Source organism: Cavia porcellus, unplaced genomic scaffold (genome assembly GCF_034190915.1).
Source record: "Cavia porcellus strain 051 isolate PalLab524CR breed Dunkin Hartley unplaced genomic scaffold, mCavPor4.1 scaffold_23, whole genome shotgun sequence".
Lineage (NCBI taxonomy): Eukaryota > Metazoa > Chordata > Mammalia > Rodentia > Caviidae > Cavia > Cavia porcellus.
This window is the reverse complement of record NW_026947506.1, coordinates 20,289,832-20,312,771: the sequence shown is the minus strand read 5'-3', so window position 1 is coordinate 20,312,771 and position 22,940 is coordinate 20,289,832. Positions and strand designations below refer to the sequence as shown.

Sequence of the window (22,940 nt, the reverse complement as noted above, 5' to 3'; positions counted from 1 at the left end):
CCCTGGAGCCAGTTGATTATAGACTGAAACTTCTACAAACTGTGAGCTAAATAAACCATTCCTCCTTTAACTTTGGGCATCCAGCATTTTGTCTCAACAATGAGAAAATTAACTAAGACACCCAGCTGTTTATACTATAACTTTTCAAAGGAAGTTTCCTCTTACAGTGAATTAATATACTAGAAGTCACTGAATCATATACTTAAAGGGTTAAAGCTCATGGTATTCAAAACAAAAGCTAGAAAGATGGTTTCAAATAGTTCAGTCAAACGAGTAAATAAACATAAACAGAGATGAAATACAGCAAAATGCTAAAAATTGGTGAGATGGAATGAAATTCACTGTACAGTTTTTGAGTCTGAGTAGGTTTAAATTTTTCAAAAGGAGCCAGGTGTGATAGCCATCTCTATAATCCCAGTTACTTAGGAGGCTGAGTCAAGAGAATAACAAGTAAAAACATAATAATAAAATAAAAAATAAATAAATAAAAAGAGGATAAGAAGCTTGAATCCAAACTGGGCAACTTAACAAGACTGTCTCAAATTTAAAGAAAAAGCATGGAGGGCCAGGGATTTAGCTCTATAGTATAAGCACCTGCATGGGGAGCACAAGATCATGAGTTTGATCCCCAGTACCAAAAAAAAAAAAAAAAGAAGAAAGGAAGGAAGAAAGAAAAAAAGAAAATGGAGGAGATTTTAGCTCAATGATCAAGCACTTGCCTAGCACGTGCAAGGTCCTGGGCTCAATCTCCAGTAGGGGAAAAAAATTTTTCTTTTAAAATGAAAATGAAAATGGTTAGGCGGAACAAAGAGAGCTAAGAAAATAATAGAACTCAAGAAACTAAACCCACGTAGGCAATCGCACCTTAGACTGAGCCGTGATCACTCTCCTGTCTCTCTAGAAGCTGCTGTTAGTGGAGACCCAGGGCTACTCACCTCTTCCTTCCTCTCCATACCCCAGGTGTGGGGGCACCACAATCCTCCGCCTCTCTCCGACGCACACACCCAGCAGCCCCTCGTCCATGCCGGGAATCACGTAGCCCTGCCCGATGTACGTGTCAAAGGTGCGGTTCCGAGAATAGCTAGGACAGAAGGTAAAGAAAGGGGTTGTGAGGGCACCACGGCAGCTGGACAGCAGTGGCAACCATGATGTCAAAGGACCGCAAACCCCCGGGATGGGAGCCACCACTTCTGAGGACACACTCTGCCCTAAGCCTCCTGCTTCTTGAGGGGATAATCTCTGTGGGGGAGACATCAAGATTCTTAGTATTGCAGCGCTGGGCCTTAAACGCAGGGCCTCTGCATGCTAGGCACAAGCTCTACCATCGCACAGAGCTTCCAGCTCTAGAGCTGAATGTTCTGATTGCCGAAAAAGTAGCAAATGCAATGTGATCCTGTAGTCCTGGCCCAGTGGGACTTAGGGTCTCTGCTGTAGCATCTGGTCACTGGGCTTCCTGTGGTGAGAACCCAGGAGCCCCTCACCACCCCACTCAGTACAGAGACTGGCTCTGTGCCAGCTGCCGATTGAGTCTGGTTCCTACAAGTCTGGTAAAAGGGGGAAATCCATTCCCCTTACCTATAAAATAAAACCTCATATACTGGCAGGTGTGATGATGCACATCTGTAATCCCAGCACCTGGAAGGCTGAGGCAGGAGGACCACAAGTTCAAGGTCAGCCTGGGGAATTCAACGAGACCTCATCTCAAAATAAAACAAAAAAGCCTGGAGATATAACTCGGTGGTCGAAAGCACTTACCTAGCATGCACAAGGCCCTGCGTTCAAGCACTAGTATGATAAATAACAAAATAAAAATTTTTAAATGGGAACAGGTCACAAATCAGTAATACACAAAAGAAGATATTCAAACACTGGAAAGAGTCTCAGTCTCAATCATTTAAAAACAAATCTCTACATCAGCAAAGATTCTTGAAAACGACAAACAGGGTTACTGAGCCTAGAGGCAATGAGACTGTGATGTAGTGAAACCTTCCCGAGGACAACCTTAAGTTATAACTTAAACTGATAACCTCAATTTATCAAAAGTTGTAAAGACACATGTAACCTTTAACCCAGAGATCCTTCTAGAAATTTATCCCAAGGAAACAATTGTGCACTTTAACACTGAGTTATAAAAATAATTAGTACACCCCTACCCAATTTCAGAAGATAGGAAACATCAAAAATGATGAACTGCAGAGGGCATGCCTAAGCTAAGGCAAATCTACACAGCGCAACAAACAGTACGCAACTGTTCAGATGGGCCAGATCCACTGCACTGAAACCAAAGGCTACTTGGCATGTAAGAAAACAGTGGTCCTATAACGTGGACAGAAATCTGGAGCACCCAGAAAATTTATCTTTTGTTTTATTTTTTTGAAATTAGGGTCTCACTGTGTTAAACTAAACTTAAATAATCCTTCTGCCTCACCATTATAAGTAGTTGGGAATATGGGTATGTAAAATCGTAGCCAGTTTAGAAAGAGTCTTTTAAGTGCGTGTGGTGGTACACACCTGTAATCCCAGCATTCTGGGAAGCTGAGACAAGAGGATCACAAATTCCAACCCAGTCTGGGAAACTTAATGATTTAGTAAATATATATATATATATATATATATATATATTATATATTATATATATTATATATATATTTACACACATATGCAGTGGAATGGAGCTATATCTCAGCCCAAAGGCCTTAGATTAATTCTCAGTACCACCAGATAAAAAAGGGGGGGAGGTAATTAGAAATATAGTTTGTAGGCCAGGGATTTAGCTCAGTGGCATAAGCACCCGCCTGACAAGCACAAGGTCATGAGTTCAATCTCTATCACCAAAAAAAAAAAAAAAAGAATGTAGTTTAAATCCAAGAAATAAGGATTGAAACAAGCTGAAACATAGTAAATAATAACATATATACACATTGAAGGATTTTTTTGTAACAACAAGCGATAAAAACAACTCAACTACTTATTAAATTATCCAGTGGAACACTACACAGATATAAAAAATGATGTGTTATTATGGAAAAATTCCAAGGCAAAAAATATCTAGGAGCAAAATAATATGTACTATGATTATATATATATACGTTATAGAATATGTTTAATATATATTTTATGTGCCATAGAATATAAATTTGTGTTTAAAAAGTCTATACACTAATGAAAAGAAATTAATGAATTTTTTTGTTTTTGTCTTTTTGAGACAGGGTTTCACCTATGCAGTTCAGGCTGGCCTTGAACTCACTTCATAACCCAGTCTGGCCTTGAACTTTCACGATCCACCTGCCTCAGCCTCCTGGGTACTGATTACAGGCATGCACCACCATGCCTGGCTAAAAGAAACTAGTGAAATTAACAAAATGGTTAACTCAGTGGAGCAGGGTAGGAAGTTCAGAAGTGGACAAAGCTGGGCACATGGCGTTGTACCTTACTGTGTTTTGACTTTTGAACCATGTGACCATTTTCCCAACAAATTAAATGAAAAATGTAAAAGATCATGGGACTAAGAATAATGGATTACTGAAATAAAACACTGTAATACCACAGAGAAACTTATTCTATGAGGCTTTGGGATGACTAAGTCGATCAGAAGTCTGACGCCTAGAGAAACAGGCAGGTGCTTGTTTACAGGAAGCCAAAGGAGAGGTTTCAAGACACACAGTCCACAGCTGCCACACATGCCTAACACCTAGGCCAGCTGTACGAACAAGAGGCCTGAGGAACAATACTCTCAGAGAGGAGGCTCTGCAGCCCGGTCATACTGGTCTCCTTACCACAGTCACCCTGACACACCTGCAGCAGGGAACTGACACAAGTGTGGGGAGCCAAGAAAGGCCAGGGCCACCTGCTGCTGGCCACAGCTGGTGCACCCAGACAGCAGGCCGTGCCTCTGGTCCTTCCTGCTGGCCACTCCTGTCAGAGTGACTGAGGATGGCGGGTGCTGGAGTCTGAGGTGAGTGTCCCCCTTTACCGCTGACTCCTCTGCACCAGCCGCCGGGGGACACTGTCCAACTGACCTCAGAATCAGAAGGGTCTGGTCCCGGAGATGAGCGCTGGGCCGGTGTGCACAGCACACCCTGCCCGGCTCACTGGCGCAGACCTGACTCGGAGCTGCAGGAGGCGAGGCCACTCACCTGGAGTCGAAGAGGCTGCCGTCCAGCAATGTGCCATTGTAGTGGTACCGGAGGAAGTCCCCACTCTGGCTCCTGCGCTCACAACTCTCCGGCACCACTTGGTTCTCAATAGAAATGCTGTCCTTGGGGTTATGGAGGTCCAGCAGCACCACATCGAACACCAGGGATGCCTGCCCAGGAATGTCTTTCCCTGGGGTGGGGTGGAGGAAGCAGTCTCCATCAGGACACAAGACTGAGGAAGGGCTGAACCCCCACAACTACACCCTGTGTGGCCATTCCCATCCCTCACAGTTCTCAGACCACGGACCCAAAGGCTCTTGGGCAGCTCCATCTTAACCACGGCATCTCTCCATGGTCTCCACCCATGGGTTCATGGGCACTGAGTGAAGCCTGACACACACAGGCAAAGCAGCTACCGGGTGATCAGGGCAGCTCCAGCATCAGAACCACAGGCAGCTCTAATACACTCCTCCGGGGACTGGTTTGTGCAAACATCTAAAGGCGCCAATTCCAAAGCTCTGCTCTTGCGCTGCACACATTTGGCAGGCAGGTGTGGCAGAGCACACTTTATGATCCCAGTAACGAGGAAGGCTGAGGCAGGAAAACCACAAGTTTCAGCTTATCATGGGGAACTTAGCAACTTAGTGAGACCCTGCCTCAAAAATACATACATATTTTCAAAAGGTTGAGGATGTAGCTCAATATAAAGGCCCTAGTTTCAATCCTGGATACCCGAAAAAAGGAAAAAGAAAAACAGAGACTAAGAAACCTACCATCAAATTCCTAAAGAGCAAAAATACAAAATTGAATTCAATCCTGTAAGTGTAGCCACAATAGGACAGAAATAAAATGAAAATTAACTAAGACAAAAGGAAAAATGGCAGCCACAGTCCAAAATATGAACCATGTTCAAACCACTTCTTTCCCTCTTCTGCATCTACTGCTTCTCTTACGTGTGCCTAGGGTGAGGACGTATTGAGCACAATCCGCCTTCCATATCAACAGTTCCGCATCCATGGAGTCAACCAACTGCTGACAGAAAATAGCCAAAAAAAAAAAATTATGTCTGAGCTGGGCACGGTGGTACATGCTTAAAATCCCAGCACTGAGGGAGGCTGAGGCATAAGAATTACAAGTTCAAGTCCCACCTGGGCAATTTAGGAAGATCCTGTCTCAAAAAATAAAGTGGGGGGTGGGGGGAGGGTTGATGTAGGTCAGTGTTAGAGCACTCTTGGCTTTGATTCCCGGGACAGTAAACATATATAGACTTTTTCTCCTGCTATTATTCCCTAAAACAGTACAGTACAGGAACCATTTATATAGCATGTACATTTTACAGGGTTCTCTAAGCCATATCACATCCACAGAGGAGGTGTACAGTTGTACTCAAGCACCATTCCCGGTTCATATAAGGGGCCTGAGCAGCCAAGGATTCTGGTACCCACAGAACCAATCCCTCCAAAGCAGTAGGACATAGCTGGACCTGCATTAACCCTAAGGAATACATTTATAACGTTAGACCGTCAGAGGCTAATGTCGAAAGTAAAATACATCAGAGGTGAAATCTGGCAATCCTGGCATCTCACATCTGTATTTTTCTCTCGGCATCTGAACTGCCCAATGATGGCAAAAGTTTAGAGCTTTCAGTGATAACAAACAGCCGGCTGTGGCACAGGTGCCTTAGATTCGCCTCTTCGGCCTTAGACTGTCCAAAGTTCACAGGGATGGAGAGAAAGGCTGGAACCCAAAGACACAGTGCAAGGCAGGGGCAGACACTTCCTCCCAAGCGCCAGGACCTTCCTGCAAAGGGATTAATCCCCCTAACACCCAGGAACTAGCTCCTCCCGAAGGACCAGTGTCCACCAAGAAATAACTGCATTGGTAACGCGGCCTAACAGGGAGCTGAGCGATAAGCAGACTCCTCAGTGTGCTCCTTGCAGTTTGTCATTTTGTGCAAAGGAATCACTGGGCAAGTGACCTGGTAGCCACAGCACCTTGGTGCTCCCCAGCTGGGTAGGGCCCCGCCTGTACCTCTTCCCCTCCCAAGGTGCGGAATCTACTCAAGCAGGCAGTCACGTCAGCCTCAAAATGCATCCAGCCCTGAGGCACGTGCGACACACACGGGGTAAGTCCTGTATTTTATATTTTAACTACAGACAAGGAAAAAGTCATTTTCCCCACTTTTGTGAGTGATCCTGAAACCTGAGTATTTGGAGGCAAGTGAGCCACCATTGAAAAGAAAGTCCTCCCCAGCCTAAAGAAAGTCTTCAAAGTAACCCCAGCTTGGAAATTTTCTGGCATTAACGTGTAAGTAACTGCACAATACTCAGCTTTACTGAGATACTGCACACAACTCACCTGCTGTGGGGCTGGCAGTGTGGCTCATTGGTGAAGCACTTGCTTAGCGCGCACCTGGCCTGGGTTCAAACCCAGCACCACACACACACAAAGCAATACTAAATTCTTTCTCAGGGAGAAAGAAAGTGAGACACTTATGTTGGTAGTTTTTGAACTTCATTTGCTCTACCCACCCACCTTCCTTTAAGGAACTGTGTGTGGACCTTGAGCGTGTAAGACATGAAAAAGTGGAGGTGAACCGGGAGACACTGACCCATCTAATCCATCTAATCCTTCTCTCCTGCTCTGTGGACTTGAGGAGCAGGAGACAGCTTATAAAACACTCAGTTTGTCTTACTCTCCTCCTTCCTCTCCCCCTGCCCTCCCCTTACCCATTCCCTTCCTCCTCTTTCTTTCTTTTCCCCTTAGTACAGGTGATTGAACCCAGGACCTTCACACTGAGCTACACTCCACTCCAAGCGCTTTTTCATTTTTGAGACAGGGTCTCACTAAGTTGCTCAGGCTGGGCTCAAACTTGTGAACTCCTGCCTCCGCCTCCCAGAGGGCTGGGATAACAGATGTGCACCACCATGTTGGGCTGCCTGGTGGCTTTCACATGGTCACAACTGAGTTAATCACCGCAAACACACACACGGCGGGTGGGGGGATGAGAGAGGCTCCCAGAAGGGGCAGGACTTACCGTCGCCAGCCTCGCCATAGGCCAGGAAAGGCGGTATGGTGATGATGCGCTTCTCTCCCACACACATCCCCAGCAGCCCATTATCCATGCCAGGGATCAGCCAGCCGATTCCCACGTACGTGTCATAGGTTTTCATGCGATTGTGACTGAGAACCAATGATAAAGGAAGAAGCTGACACCATGTGTTTGCCACCCATCCCTCAGGAAGGACTTTGTCACCCAAGTCTTTGCTAAACACCGAGTCCACACCCAGCCCTACTGACAGGCAGGTCTGGATCTGTGCTCCCCACACAGAGAATTCCTCAAGGCTAAGAAGAAACAAAAGGCTCCTATTCATACCACAGAGACTGATGTTAAAGGGCCAGCTATTCCACTAACCACACAGGCAGCACTGCCAGGAATCCTCCAGTGTATCCCAAGCCTCCCCACAGCTTCATTCTCCCCTTCTCCCTCCAAGGGAAAACTGTAAATGAAGCAACACATACTGGTGCCTTCACATAATGATGAGGTCTCAAACTACTGTTAAATAAGACAAGCACTGCTTTCAGACTTCCAAAGTGCATTAAATGTCAACTCTGGGACAGTAACCCCAAAGTCTTCCATTGGGAGCCACTGAGCTATTGACCATTCACATGTGTGGAGCCCTACGGGAGTGCCCCAAGGACCTAGAGCACCTGAGAAACACCCTGAGGGCATAGAGTGCTAGAGGGGACCAGGTATTCCATCCCAGGGTGAGAGGCTAGCTGGTTAAGCAAAGGGCTGTGTGTATAAATAAATGCATTGTGGTGATTGAGCAGTCTTTTCCTTCCATCTGGAGGAAGGGCTCCACCTGACCCCAGCTTTCTGTCTCTATTTTTTTTGTACCTGGGATCTAACTCAGGACCTCAGACTTGCCAGGGAGGTGCTGTGCCACTGAGCTCTATCCTCAGCCGTTGTCTCTATCTATTTTTTCATTCTCTAGTCATTCTTCCCTCTGGGAAATCAAGAGAGCTCTCAAGGACACCACAGTTTTCTGCAGCATTTGATACTGGTGGAAGGTGGGAAGCATCCTTTTCTGGTTTTTACAGGAAAAAAAGCAGGCATGACAAAAGGTGCCTCTGTGGACACAGCCACCAGCAGGACCCACCTGGAATCGAAGAGTGTGCCATCCAGGAAGGTGCCGTTGTAGTGGTACCTCACGAAGTCGGACACCTGGATGGTCCGAGGGCAACTGGGGGGCTTAAAATAAGTATGAATCTGCACCTGGTCCTCAGGGTTCCAAATATCCACGAGAAGCACATCGAAATGGAGCACAGAGTTCGGGGGGATCACGCCAGCTAGAAATTAAAAACAACTCACACTGAGAAACTGCTGCCTTTCGGGCCAGATAATTAAATACCCAAGATACTGTCAATGCAAATGGAAGCCAAGAGTTTCAGTGGACATGCAACTCTAAAATGACCCATCCCTCCTGTCTTTAGTGACAATAAAAGAAAAGAACAAGACTCTTCTTTCCTTAAGGCTCTCATTGACCACGTGTGTTAATGATGCCTTCTCACGTCTAGAAAAAGAACCTGAAAGTAGCGATCTTGACTGTGCTCACTGCTTTGTTTCTCCCAATTGAAAGCTTTGGTGGTGCAGTCTGCTTCTCTGCAGATGTGCCCGCCTATTCACAATGGAAACTCACCAACTCCTTCACTTCCGTAGGCAAGTTTTGGGGGGATCGTCACGAAGCGTCTCTCATTGACGCACATCCCGACCAAGGCCTGGTCCATCCCGGCAATCAGCTGTCCTTTTCCCACAAACACATTGAACGTGGAGTCTCTGTCATAGCTGAAGATGTAGGAGAGAAAGAGAAGTAAATAGTCCTGCCCTCGTTGAAAGCAAGTTGTGAAAATACACTCATGCGGGGCACAGCAGAGCTGGTCGTCGCCAAGGAACGCCCAGTACAGCTCAGCTCTCGCCTGGACGGTAACAGCAGATGAGATTTTCAGATAACCTTGAACACTGCTAGCAAATCCAGTTCCACAAGCACTGGCTCTGCTCTCTCTACAAAAATAAAAAAAGTAAAATGATGTAAAGTTTGTTTTTGTAAAACAGCCATGGATTCTTCTATTTTCTATGTGATTGGTACCTAAAAGCAACATCAGAGATATAAATGGCCTAAATTCAAAACAGAGAGAGAGAGAGAAAGAGAGAGAGAGAGAGAGAGAGAGAGAGATATCCTCCAGGCAGTATGGTAAAACAGAAAGCACTCACACACACAAAAACAAACAAATAAAAAATAAAAATAAACAGAAAGCACACTGAAATTCTCTTAACCTCAGCTTCCTCCACTGAAAAGCCAGATTAACAGCTATCTCCAGCATTTCAGGTTCTATACAAGGTGAAGAGTACTCTGGAAACCTTAGGCTTATGCCAATATTTTTATATTGATCATAAATAATAGCCTGAGAAAAAACTTGCTATCATTCATATATACTTTGAAGGCTGACAGCTGATCCCTTAACCAGAAAATAATGTCAGGCTGTGCCTTATGCCCTCATCTTGTTCAGTGTCAAACTCAGCAAGTAGCCAGGCCTGGTAGAACATCTACAATCCCAGCACTCAGGAGGCTGAGGCATGTGCATTCCAAATTGAAGGCCAGCCTATACAATGCAGGGAGACGCTGTCTCAAAACAAAAACAAACAGACACCTGAACAGAAATTTAGGAATCAACCAAGTTTTGCCTGTTAGGAGACTGTGGCACTGAACTATATAGTAAGACCCTGTAACCAAAAATAAATACATTAAATAAATAAATAAAAATAGGCTGGGGATGCAGGTTAGTACTCCCTGGCTTCAATCTCAGTGCTTACAAAAAACAAACAAACAAACAAAAAGTCCAAGGGTATCACTCTGACTGCACAAAGACAAAGACATAGAAATACTCTATGTCACTTCATAACAGATTTCCCCTTGCTGATCCAGAAGGACACGCACACAGTAGGGGTAAGTGTAGGTTATGAGCCACAGATAAAATCTCATTTTCAATTTCTATATACAGACATGTGCAAAGCTCTACAAGGTAGTTGTGAACACATCATCAGTACAATCTGTGGGTAGAGCTCAGGTAACTGGATTTGTTTCTTTTAAATTCTCTCTCACTCTTGAGAGTGATCCTGTAATTACTCGGGTACTAAAACAAAGGTGCTGCTGGGACTCCCTCCTTTAGGACAAGTCACCCTCATGCTCTAAATTTCCTGCACCTTTTCTTGAGTGAGCAGCGCAGTCCTCTCTGGCCCCCTGAGGTCCTTGGATCCAGCCCTCTGGCACCATTTCTGGTTTTCCTTCCCATTTTAACTGCCTTTCTTCCCACAAGGCCATGCAGAAAGCAGGATGCCAAGTCCAAGCCAAGCCAGCAGACAAGAGCACACAGTTAGCTCTAGGCCCCAATCAGCTTTCACCTCTAGAGAGGCCCCTCCCTGGACAACAGCTCACAACTACATGCGGCTTGACCACACGGCACCACATAGCCTCCATCAGTCCCCTGGAGTTAAAATGAGGGGCAGAAAGCTGGGCTGCAAAGGCTTGTGAGTGCAGGACACACGCAGACAGCAACTGTGCCTGTACAGGAAGCTGCATCATCATCATCATCATCATCCTGGGGACTAACTCAGGGGCTTATCATTGAGCTACAGGCCTAGGTCATTTTTTTTTTTTTTTATTTTTGTTTTGAGACAAGGTTCTGCTAAGTCACTAAGTTGCCCAGGCTGGGCTTCAACTTTTGGTCCTCCTGCCTCAGCCTCCCAAAGAGCTGAGCCTACTGCCAGGCCCAGCTAGAAAGTTATTTTAAAAATATACTCTTCGGGGCTGGGGATTTAGCTCAGCGGCATAAGTGCCTGCCTTGCAAGCAGGCAGTCATGAGTTCGATCCCTGGTACCAATAAAAACGAAAAAGACCAAAAAAAATATATATATATACTCTTCAGAGCTTCTGGTGTACCGAGACTATATATATACATACATACATACATATATATATATTTCAATATATATATTTCAAATATACATACATATATATATATATTTCAATATATATACATATATATACACATACACTCTTAAGGATGCATAGGATTTTATATATATAGTTTCATTTGTAAACTGAAATAATTATTTCACTCTTATCCAGATTCCTGAATTTCATTTCCTTGCCTAATTTCTCTGGCTAGGAGTTTCAGGGCTGCCCTGAATAGACGTGGCAAAGGTGGGGTCAATGACCAATTACTGATCAGAATCTGATGACAGTTCTCAAATTTAATACAAGTTTTTATTGGTAACTACCATTTACAGAATGTTTATTAGGTGTGATGTCTGGCAGCAAGGTAAGCTCTTCACATACACCATCTTGCTTAATCTTCAAACAACGCTGCAAGGTGGATGAGGGTTAAAATTTTCCCCAAGCTCACAGCCAAGTGGGAAAAACTAAACCAAAGATTGTCAAACGCTTAGGCTCCTGGCGCAACGTCTCCCAAATGATGTGTAAAAATCATTGCTGTCTCATAGCATCAATTTCTCATTTGATGATTACCTAAGTATTTGAACAGTACAGCAGAGCAGTGTAAGAACAACTTCTTTCTGTAAGAAAATGCATGCATCTATATACTCAAGTATCTAGCCCTATCTATCGCTTAGGATCCCTACCATGTGGAAAAATAAAGTTGTTCATAGGAAATTTATCCTGATCAGGGCAACTGGCACTGATTCCCAGGCGGCATCAAGCCCAGAGTTGGTTATGAAAACTCTATCTGCAAAGCCTGGATAAGCACTTACACAGCCTGTCCCCACATCATCTACAGCCATCCAGCCCAGGTCCTAGGCAAAACAAAGGACAAAGCCAACCTCAACAGTTCCAGGAAAATTAATAAAGGGGCCGCTCGCAGCCCCTCACAGTTAGTCATGAAACCCAGGGGACTTCCTCCTGTGTTCGGCAATAGGACACTGACGCCACCTTTGCCACCTCTGTTCAGGGCAGCCCTAGAACTCCTAGCCAGGGAAATTAGGCAAGAAAATGAAATTCAAGGAATCTCCATAGGAAAGATAAGCACCTCTGTTCACAGATGAAATCAGATGTACAAAATCCCAATGCATCCTTTAAAAAGCTGTGAGAATTCATGAATGAATTTGGCAAAGTTGCAGGACACAAAACCAACACACAGATGAGTTGCATTTCTGTGCCAACACTGAATAATTTGAAAAGGAAACTGAAAAAACAATCCTATTTAACATCAATCGGTTGACTCAAGAATAAGCTTACACAAGTAGCCAAAAGACTTACGCCCTAAAGGAAGATTGCTGAAAGGCAATGAGGTGTGGCGAGATGTGCGAAGGGCACAGTGCAGTGCCGCTAGGGCTGGGCAGGGGGCGCTGTTACCCACTCGGGACAGGAACCCAGGGACAGTGGAGGACTGGGCCTACCTGCAGGAGCTGGGGCTTTGGTTTTGAGATAGGATATCAGCTGTAGTGACCTGCAGGCAGGGAGCAAGGAGACCAAATACCTCGACCTCACCCTGCCCCTCCCATCTGGTGACACCCGTGGCTTCACCCCACCACATCAGCAACAAGGGGCCCTTGATGTAACCCAGAGTGTGGTCCTCACTGGTAGGTCCTGCACAGCAGGCAAGAAGGGGGAACAGAATGACCAGTACTATCCAGTACTTTCTGCATCGCTTCCTGTGTACCAGCTCACTCAATGCTACAGACCCTTCTCACACAGTCGGGGGCAGGGTGGGGAGGTGTCCAGAGCATTCTCCATTGATGCTCTACAAAACGGGCCACCTGAGAGCCATAGTGGCGCACACCTGTAATCTTGGCACTTTGGGAGGCTGAGAAAGGAGGACCATAACTTTTAACCCAGACTAGGCAACTTAGTGAGATTCCATCTCAAAATAAAAAATAAAAAAACAAGTTGTGTATGGGTCAGTGCAAAGGTCCTAGGACCCTCCCCCAACACCACACACACACACACACACACACACACACACACACGCCCCAAATATCCAGTGAAGAACAAAGACAGGAGACACTGCATAAAACTTTCCATATCCAATTCATTAAGCTGTCAGCTTCCTCCAGAGAAGCATGCATCATGCCACATGTTACAGACGATAAACAGCCAAGTGGCTCTTTCCAAAGCATAAACTATGAGGCTCTACTTCTCAAAGTACACTGCCTCTGCAGCAAGAAAGAACTTTTAGAGGATCAAATGGCATGAGTCAGGAATAGTGGTACATACTTCCAAAGCTGTTATACAGATTCCATGCAATCCCAATCAAAATCCCAATATCATACCTCACAGAATGAGAGAAAACAATCCTAAAAGTCATCTGAAACCAGAAGAGATCTATAACAGCAAAGGCAATCCTGGACAAGGACAAGACGGGCGTATTACAATCCCTGACTAGAAATTGTATTATAAAGCTACTGTGATAAAAACAATGTAGTACTGAGGAAACAACCAAAAAAAAAAAAAAAAAAAAAAACTAGACCTGAAGATCAACAGATTAGAAAATGCAGAAACAACTCCAGATACACTAAGCCAGATGTGTCTGGCATCTTTGACAAAGGTGCCAAACACATTCACTAGAAGAAAAATAGCCTCTTTAATAAATCGTGTTGGAAAAACTGGCTCTACACATGCTGAAGATCTTTCACAATGTACTAAGCTAAATTCAGAATGGATCAAAGATCTTAATATTAAAACAGAAACATTAAATCTGCTGGAAGACAGAGTAGGTAAAACTCTCAAGGAGACTGATGTAGAAAAGACTTTAGGAACAAAACCAGATTGCACAGGAACTGTCACAAAGAATCAACGACTGGGATCTCCTCCTACTGAAAAGCTTTTGTGGGGCTGGGGATTTAGCTCAGTGGCATAAGTGCCTGCCTGGCAAGCGCGAGGTCATGAGTTCGAGCCCCAGTACCAAAAAAAAAGAAAGAAAAGCTTTTGCACAGCAAGAGAAACCAACACAGAGTGAAGAGACAATCCACAATGTGGGAGAAAATGTTTGCCAGCTGTTCCTCAAAGAATTACTATAAAGAACATATGGAGAACTCAGAAAAATCAGTCCTCCCAGATATAAAGACCCAATCCAAAAATGGGCATCTGAGATGTGTGAAAAAATGTTCAACATCACTGGTCAGTCAAGAGATGTGAATTAAAGCAACACTGAGATTCCACTTCACCCCCCATAAATGGCTACTATCAATAAATCAAGCAATAACAAATATTGGAAGGGCCATGGAGGGAAAAAAACCCTTCTCCATTGTTGGTGGGAGTATAGACTGGTGCAACCACTGTGGAAATCAGTGTGGAGATTCCTCAAAAACCTAAGACTAGAGGTTCCATTTGACCCAGATATTCTCCTTCTGAGTATCTTCCCAGAATGAAAAACATTATACCCCAGCAATTATGTGCACCCATGTTTATAGCAGCACAATTTATAACCCAAATACCCACCAATTGAATCAACTACATCACACAATTCGAGATAGTAACGCATGTTTGGGGGGTCAATGCTTTAGCTCTGATTTTCAGCTCTGTAATTTTTCATGCCCTGGGAAGTCATAGCCTCTTATCTCGAGGGTCATCCCGGCTGACATTGTGGAGCATGGCTCCCCCCACTGCTTCCTACCGCACCTCTTTGAGAACTACGGGGAATAGGGAAACACTGACCTGTTACCTTGCTTCAAAGACACAGCCTGTGACCGCAGCACTCAGGGAGCTGAGACAGGAGGATCACAGTGAGTTTAAGGCCAGCCTGAACTACATAGCAAGAACCCATCTCAAAACAAACAAAACTCCATCACCACCACTAAACCAAGGTTAGATAATTCCATAAAGCTTAAAATGGCAGTTGCCTGGCTGCTGATTGTGGGGCAAGGCTGGATGGAGTCCTCCTCCACACTCACCTTGGGGGGCCCACTCTGTAACCCCAACCACACTTGGACCTGTGTCTTCCCTACAGGCCCACGCTGCACCTCTGCCCATGTTATGGATTAAGAACTGGTGGTCAACTTAACGCCAGCTGAATTACATCAGTATGGCACTGAGTGAAGATGCTCCACCTGAGGAAAGTTGCCAGCATAAATAGAGAGGTGGAGAAGGAGAAAGAAAGTGTTGTTGCATTGTCGCGTTGAGGCATTGTGGGTTCTCCTACAAGCTGCTGTTTGAGCCGTTGGTATTCCTGGAGAAGCTTTGGTCCTCACATTGCTTCCTGGCTCCAGAGGGGAAGATGTGTGCTGCTTGGTCTCCAGGATGAACTCGTCACACTGACTTCCTGGCATGTACCCGACTGCTTGTCGGAGGAGGAGCTTGGGACCTCCATGTCGCTGAGGATAGCTGTGGTGCTTTGTTGTGACTGTGACTTTCCAGCCACAGCGTAGAACCCTCATCCCACCAGCACAGTTCCTTCATCCCGCTGGCACGGACTTTCTGGCTTCCACTGCTGACCTTTGGGCTTTCTGGCACGGATCCATAAAAGAGACCAGCGTGAGTCCTTCTTGTGGGCTCTGGACCTCCAGTTGGACTTGTGGGAGGCATTGTCATGAGCTCTGGGTCTTCATCTGGACTTATGTGGGACATTGCTGTGGGATTTAGGCCCTTGACTAAATATTCTATGTCTTTGGTGTTATGAATAGATTTCCTGCATTTTCTTGTGTTAACTCCCAGTGGACATTATAAAAATATTATAAACTCCATGTCCTGATTCTAACTGCTCTCTGTGTACAACCCCTGACCACAACAGCCCACTTCCCATCACCTGTGGCAAGAATGCAAGCTCCCACATGGCAGGGGTTCTCACTGCTCCAGCTCCAGCACCAGGAAGAAGAACCACACACTGTGTATTTGTTGAACAAATGAATGAAAAATAAAATGAAGTTGGTGTTTGCTAATGAGTCTGATTTTTTTTTTTTTTTTTTGTCTTTTTCGTTTTTATTAGTACCAGGGATCAAACTCATGACCACACACTTGCAAGGAAGGCACTTATGCCGCTGGGCTAAATCCCCAGCCACTGTTATTTTGGTTTTTTTTTTGAGACAGGGTCTTCCTGACTGCCCAGGGTGGCCTCAAACATGCACTCCTGAGTAGCTGGGATTACACAGATGTACCCCTACACCCGATTCTTTGAGAGCCAGGCCTCTCAAGGGATCGTCCTGAGATCAGCAGCACCAACTGGGAACGCTTCCTGAATGCGAGTTCTTAGGTTTCACTCAGAGCTGCTGAATCAAAAGCTGTGTGTGCAAAGCACTGCAGTGGCTCTGACTTGGGCAAGATGAACACAACAGCCAGGGCGTCCTCAACTCCATACACCCTCAAGGCAGAGGCATGGGGGAGGCACCCTACTCCCAGATGCCTGAATCCTGAATCGCACAGGACACTAACCTCCTAACCCTGAGCTCAGCAGGACGCAGACTCCACCTGCAGAGAAACAGCAGAACAGGAACACTTCATCCCCAGAAGGCAGTAATCTCTCCTCACCCTGAATGCTAGGAACACCGCTGATCCCTAAGACAGCAGGGCCAGGAGGACAAGATGACTGCAGCTGCCACCAGCTCTGCAGCACAGTAGCCCTGACGACCCTTAATAGGCACACGAAGACCAAAACCAAACGATGCCTGGTCAGCGCCAGCGGAGGGCCAAGGTTTGTGAGTGGCAGTGGTGAATCGTCCAGAGAGCAGGCAGGGCTTCAGGGGGGAAAAAGCTCCCAGGAAAAAGGACCTTTTTTGGCCCATTGTGGGGGCTTCCCCAGAGTCTGTGTTCTTCTGGGCCAAGCCTCCAGGTACCAACCAAAGCTCGATCCCCTCCATTCCTCCTTCCTGGCACACTGCTTAGGCATTCAAAGCTAAGCCCTTTCATGGCACAAATTCCCAAAGGAAAAGAGGCCTGAGAGTGAGGTCTTTGTGTACCTAGCAGTCTCAGCTGCACCCTACCCTGCAGCCACGTGGGCCTTTGAACCACACAGTCTCTCTGTCCTAAGATTCAGAGTCTTTGCTGGCTCTCCACTGACCCTTAGACCAAGTCCACTGCTACATAAGCACAATGTCTCCAAAGCTGGCCCATCACAATCACACTGTGCCCATAGGTACACACAGTTCTTTTTTGTTTATTAAAACTTATAGATGAGGGGCTGGGGATTTAGCTCAGCGGCACAAGCGCCTGCCTTGCAAGCAGGCAGTCGTGAGTTTGATCCCCAGTACCCATAAAAAGGAAAAAGACAAAAAAAAAAAAAAAAAAACCTTATAGATGAAACCAGGTGTGGTTGCACATGCCTATAATCCCAGCACTCAGGAGGCTGAAGCAGGAGGATTGGTGTGAGTTTGAGACCAGTCTGGGCTACAAAGTGAGCGCAAGGCCAGCCTGAACTGCATAGTGAGACCTTGTCTCAAGAAGTAGAAAAAAAGGGGGGGCTGGGGATTTAGCTCAGTAGCATAAATACCTGCCTTGCAAGCATGCAGTCATGAGTTCGATCCCCAGTACACACCAAAAAAAAAAAAAAAAAAAAAAAAAAAAAAGAAGAAGAAAAATAAATAAATAAATAAATAAATACTCACCAATGAAATCATTAAAAGATGACTAGCTCGGGGCTGGGGATTTAGCTCAGCGGCATAAGCGCCTGCCTTGCAAGCAGGCAGTCATGAATTCAATCCCTGGTACCGATAAAAATGAAAAAAGACCAAAAAAAAAAAGATGACTAGCTCACCCGTCCTCTCTGGCTTCCTCCTACCTGTGCCTTCATCCCTGACCCCATGTGTCTCCTCCAAGCTCAGCACACACTGACCAGCTCAGTTTCCCAGCCTGCCCCACTCCCCACAGCCTCTCCTCGCTAGGAAACTGGGACTTGTCCTTAGATCTTAGCCCTTATCCCAGGACTCCTCCAATCATCCCGCCCTGCTCCACACACAACACAGTCAAGACTTGGGGTGTTCTCAGGGGCTCGTGCTTTTCTTCTACCATATTTACCAGTAAACTACAGACTGCAGGTGAAAGCCATAACCTGTTAGGGATAAAATTTCCACTTGATCATCCTGCAGTCAGGAGTTCTGGGCAAGTCATTTGAGGCTGGTAAGCCTCACTTTTTTTTATCTGTAACAAGACACCTTCCTCGCTGTCCTGTGAGAATTCAGTAAATCCTTTTGAAATGAATGAACACAGGCAAAGGCACCTGGAAAACTGTATAGAAATCCCGCAGAGTCTGCATGTGCGACTCTTATTGTCCCCATCACACCAAGCTGTATCCCCCAGGCTAGCCATGGTGGGCCAGGGCGGGGACACCCTGCAGGACCACTGGGCCTTTCTACTGTCTTACAGCACCTCCCAAGGAGCGAAGTAACATAGTCCAGTGGGATCTACTCATTACTATCAACTATAAATTCTTCCCACCCAGCTACTCCAGAGGGCTGAGGCAGGAGGATGCTGAGCTGGCAGTCAGCCTGGGCAACATAATAGGACTCCTACCTCAAGGAGAAGGAAGGAAGGAAAGAGAGGAAGAAGAAAGAAAAGAAAAAATTTCTCTTTGTATTCTAGCAAAAGGAACAAATGAAAGTAGCTAAAGACTAGGGAAAAGTAATGGATACAAATCACCATTAGGAAAGTAGTATCAAAACCACAGTGTGGGGGCTGGGGATTTAGCTCAGCGGCATAAGCACCTGCCTTGCAAGCAGGCAGTCGTGAGTTCAATCCGTGGTACCAATAAAAACGAAAAAGCAAAAAAAAAAAAAAAAAAAACCACCGTGTGTTGGGAAGCAGAGGCAGGAGAGCAGCCTGGGCTACAAAGTGAGCATAAGGTCAACCTGAACTGCATAGCAAGACCTTGTCTCAAAAAGACAAAAAACAAAAAAAGTGAGACAGCACCTCCAGGATGGCCACAATCAAAAGCACAATATCTACAGTCTGCAAGAACATGGAGAAAAGATAACACTTCTTGAGGAACTGAAAAAGTGTGACCATGGTGGAAAGAAAACAATTTGGCAGTTCCTCGAAAACCTAAACACAGATATGGTATGAACTTTCAACTCCACTCCTAGGTATCTATTCAAGAGAACATATAGCCGGGCGTGGTGGCACACACCTGTAGTCCCAGCACTCAGGGGGCTGAGGCAGAAGGATCATCGGGAGTTCGAGACCAGCCTGGGCTACAAAGTGAGCTCAAAGCCAGTTGAACTGCACAGCAAGACACTCTCAAAAAGTCAAAAAAAAAAAAAAAAAGAAAAGAAAAGAAAAGAAAAAAGAAACGTGCCCACAAACTCCTGTAATGAGCATTCACAGCATCATTCTTCAGTGGCCAAAAAGTGTCAACGAGCTAAATGGTGGGTGAACAGAAAGGGTGAGGAAACCTGGTACATCCATAAATCCATACAATCCAGTGTTATGTACACATCCATGAAATGAGAAGTACTGACACACACGACTCACCGACAAAGTCTGCAAACATCACGCTGTGAAAAGCAGCCAGACACAAAGCACCACAAATTGCATGATTCAATGCATATAAAATGTGCAGAACGGCAAGTTTGGGAGGCACAGAGATTAGTGGTTCCCAAAGGCAAGAGGGGAGGTGGATGGAGCTGGAAAGGGCCTGCTGTGGATGCAGCCTCTCCTTTCTTCGTGGATCCAAATGTTATGGAGTTAATGATGATGTTTGTGTGACTATATAAAAACCACTGAATTTCACACTCTACATGGGTAAACTATATAGGAATTACACCTCAAAGCTGTGTTTTTAAAAGGTGCAAAGAAGCAAGAGTAATAGTGTGGGTGCAGCTCAGTGCACCTACCTCACGTGTCCAAGGCACTGGGCTCCATCCATCCCCAGCTCCCCGCCCAATAACTTAGTAAGAGTGACCGTTTCCAAGTGTTCACGTCGCTGAGTGCACAGCGTGCTGCGTGCTACACTGGCTTTTGTTTATGCACTGGCCATCTGGAATTTGCGGGAAGACACGGCCCGGTATTGCTTGCATGCGCCCAGTGAGCAAGGCAGAAGCCAGAAGTGCATAGCCTGGGGAGCGCGAGAGCGCGCTGTGATTTCGGGGGCCAGGGAAGACTCTGAGACCCCACTGGACCGCAGGGAGCAGTAAGGGAGACTATCATCTAGGAACACAGCGCTCAGTCCTCCGCTGGGCCAGTGTCTGCGGCGTAGGAAGCACACGGGGACCAGCTGGCACCGTCTCGGGCCTCCGGCTTGGCCATTTATCGGGGTGTAAACCCGAGTCGCATGTACGCTGGGGGGGGGCACGGGTAGGAAATCCGCCCGGCCCCGCCCCGCACACGAGGTCGCCAGATCTCAGCAGACAGACGCGGGCCCGAGGGGGAGGTCCTGCCCGAGGTGCACGGGGAGCAAGGGGCGGGTGCAGGAGGACGCGGGGCGCCCTCGTACCTGGCGTCGAAGCGGCGGCCGTCGCGCAGGGTGCCCACGTAGTGGTAGCGCACGAAGTCGCCGGGGCGCACGGCGCGCGGGCACTCGGGAGGCACGGAGCGCCGCTCGATCTGCAGCTCGGACTCGGGGTCCAGGACCAGCCCAGCCACGGGCGCCGCCTGCCCTGTCACCCAGAGCAGCAGCAGGACCAGGGGCGGCGGCGGAAAGCGCAGGGTCGGAGGCGCCATCGTCGTGGGGCGCGGGGACGGCTGTGGGGACGTGGACGCCGCGCGCCCGGCTGGGAGGAGAGGAAGGCGGGGCGGCGAGGGGGGAGGGGAGGGAAAGGAAGGGAAGGGAGGGGAAGAGAGGGGAGGGAAGGGAAGGGAAGGGGTGGGCGGGGCCAGGGCAGGGAGGAGGGGGCACGGAGAGGGTGGAGCCTCTAGGCGTCGGCCGCGTCCCGCCCCGCAGCGGGTCACCCCAGTAACTTTGGGATTGGGACCGCGCGAGAAGCCTGCGAGGCGGCGGGGCTGAAATTTAGAGCTTACTGTTTTTAACTTAGTCACGGGGGCGGTTCCACATCACAGCATACTCCAGGATGTTTCCGTATAGCAAGGAGAGCACTGCGATGGACGGACGGTGCGGGCCGCCGTCGGGGGAGGCGCGAGCGCGCTGGCCTGGAGCTACCCAGCACCCAGACCCCAGGCGCCCACCCGTGACCGTGTGCGCAGGACTCGGGGATGGAAACCCGGTGCCAAGGGATGCCCGCTGTGCTAAGCTTAGCCTCGGCTCACAATTGGCTGTAACGTTTGTTGAAACTTTGAAATAAGTCCCCAAAGTCCTTTTAATTCCTTTTGCGAACAAACCTAATCCAGCAGAAAGAGAAAGAGGTAGAGAAAACAGGGCATCACTCACATTTATAAACACAAAATAAGTAAATACTAAATAAAGCATGAACAGTTGAACTCAACTGTGTATTGCAAGATAAATGCAATACATGTCTGGATACCTTTGTAAGTTAAAGTGTCAGCATCCAGGCTGGGGATTTAGCTTAGTGGCATAAGCACCTGCCTTGTAAGCAGGCAGTCGTGAGTTCAATCCCTGGTACCAATAAAAAAATAAAGTGTCAGCGTCCTCTGTAAGACAAAGATAAAACATGATAATTACATGACATACATATGATTATTTTAGATTCCAGGGATTTAACAAGAACTTACAGATAACACAAACAAGAGATGTTCACTGTTTCTATTGGAGCTGCTTATATTGGTGGTAAGGGGGAAATTCTGAGATGGTCTCAGCTGTGCAGCCCAAAGAACAGAGAAAGGAAAGAGATGAGAAGTTAATATACACACAGCTTGGAGGTAAAACCACAAAGAAAGAGAAAACCCACTGTTTTCTGTGTCCTGAAGATCAAAGTCAGACCTCATTCTGCTTTTAGAAAAACCAAAAAGCAGCAGAAATTTCTCTTCTGCGGCCAGACCTGATGCCCACGCTTGAAATTCCAACTGCTACAGAAGCTGAAGCAGGAAGATTTCTTGAGCCCAGGAGTTTGTAGCCTGATCAACATAGAGACTCCATCTTAAAAATTAAAAAAGGAAAAGAAAAGGGGGTTGGGGTATATCTCAGTGGTAGAGTGCTTGCTGGCATGTGTGAGACTCTGGGTTCAATCTGGGGTGGGGGAAGAGGAAGGGAGGGAGAGAGAGGAGGTGGGTGGAAAAGGAAGGGAAGAAAAAGGTGGGAGGGAAGAAGAAAACAGGAAAAGGGAAAAAAGAATGCACATATTTATAGCAATCTTAATTTTTTTTTGCCAAGGAAGTAAGAAGGAATCTTGGATAGTGGACAGTCTCTTTAATAAATGGTGTTTGAAAAGAACTGGATATAGGGGCTGGAAATTTAGCTCAGCGGCATAAGCACCTGCCTTGCAAGCAGTCGTGAGTTCGATCCCCGGTACCGATAAAAAGGAAAAAGACAAAAAAAAAAAAAAAAAAAAAAAGAAAGAAAGAAAGAAAGAAAAAGAAAGAAAGAAACGAACTGGATATGCATATCCAGAAGAAAGATACTACCCCCCTATTCTTTGCCACATACAAAATATCAATTAAAACGTGAATCAAAAACATCAACGTAGGATATAAAACTGGTGGAAGAAAGCAGAAACACTTCAGGCCCATTGGTCTGGGCAGGGATTGTTTGGCTAGGATAAAGCCCCAAAGCACCGGAAACACGGCAGAAACTGACACATCGACCACATCAAACTGAAGAGGAAGGAAACTACAACTAAGGGAGCCATCCACAGAGTAAGAGCCAGCTTCCAGAAAGGGAGATCATATTAGCAAACTATGCCACTGACAAGGGGTTAATTTCTAGAACGTATAAAGGTCACAACAATTCAAC

At 46.4% G+C, this 22,940-nt stretch overlaps 1 protein-coding gene across 4 annotated transcripts in view; it reads right to left on the bottom strand.

Annotated features, from left to right (window-relative positions):
• The window catches only part of Fkbp9 (FKBP prolyl isomerase 9), a 34,205-nt gene extending 13,336 nt beyond the window's left edge, over positions 1-20,869 (bottom strand). Inside the window, exons 1-6 of one of the 4 annotated variants that reach the window (XM_063233869.1) lie at positions 20,571-20,869; positions 8,840-8,985; positions 8,300-8,489; positions 7,174-7,319; positions 4,137-4,326; positions 936-1,081 (exon numbers count right to left, since the gene is read on the bottom strand). In XM_063233869.1, the coding sequence (XP_063089939.1) occupies positions 936-1,081; positions 4,137-4,326; positions 7,174-7,319; positions 8,300-8,489; positions 8,840-8,985; positions 20,571-20,797 (1,045 nt within the window). In that variant the 5' untranslated portion in view covers positions 20,798-20,869. Of the gene's footprint in view, positions 1-935; positions 1,082-4,136; positions 4,327-5,089; positions 5,164-7,173; positions 7,320-8,299; positions 8,490-8,839; positions 8,986-10,401; positions 10,669-20,570 lie in introns of those variants that run through there. The other 3 variants (XM_063233867.1, XM_063233868.1, XM_063233870.1) reach the window with 3 other exon arrangements.
• Between the last annotated feature and the right edge of the window lie 2,071 nt (positions 20,870-22,940).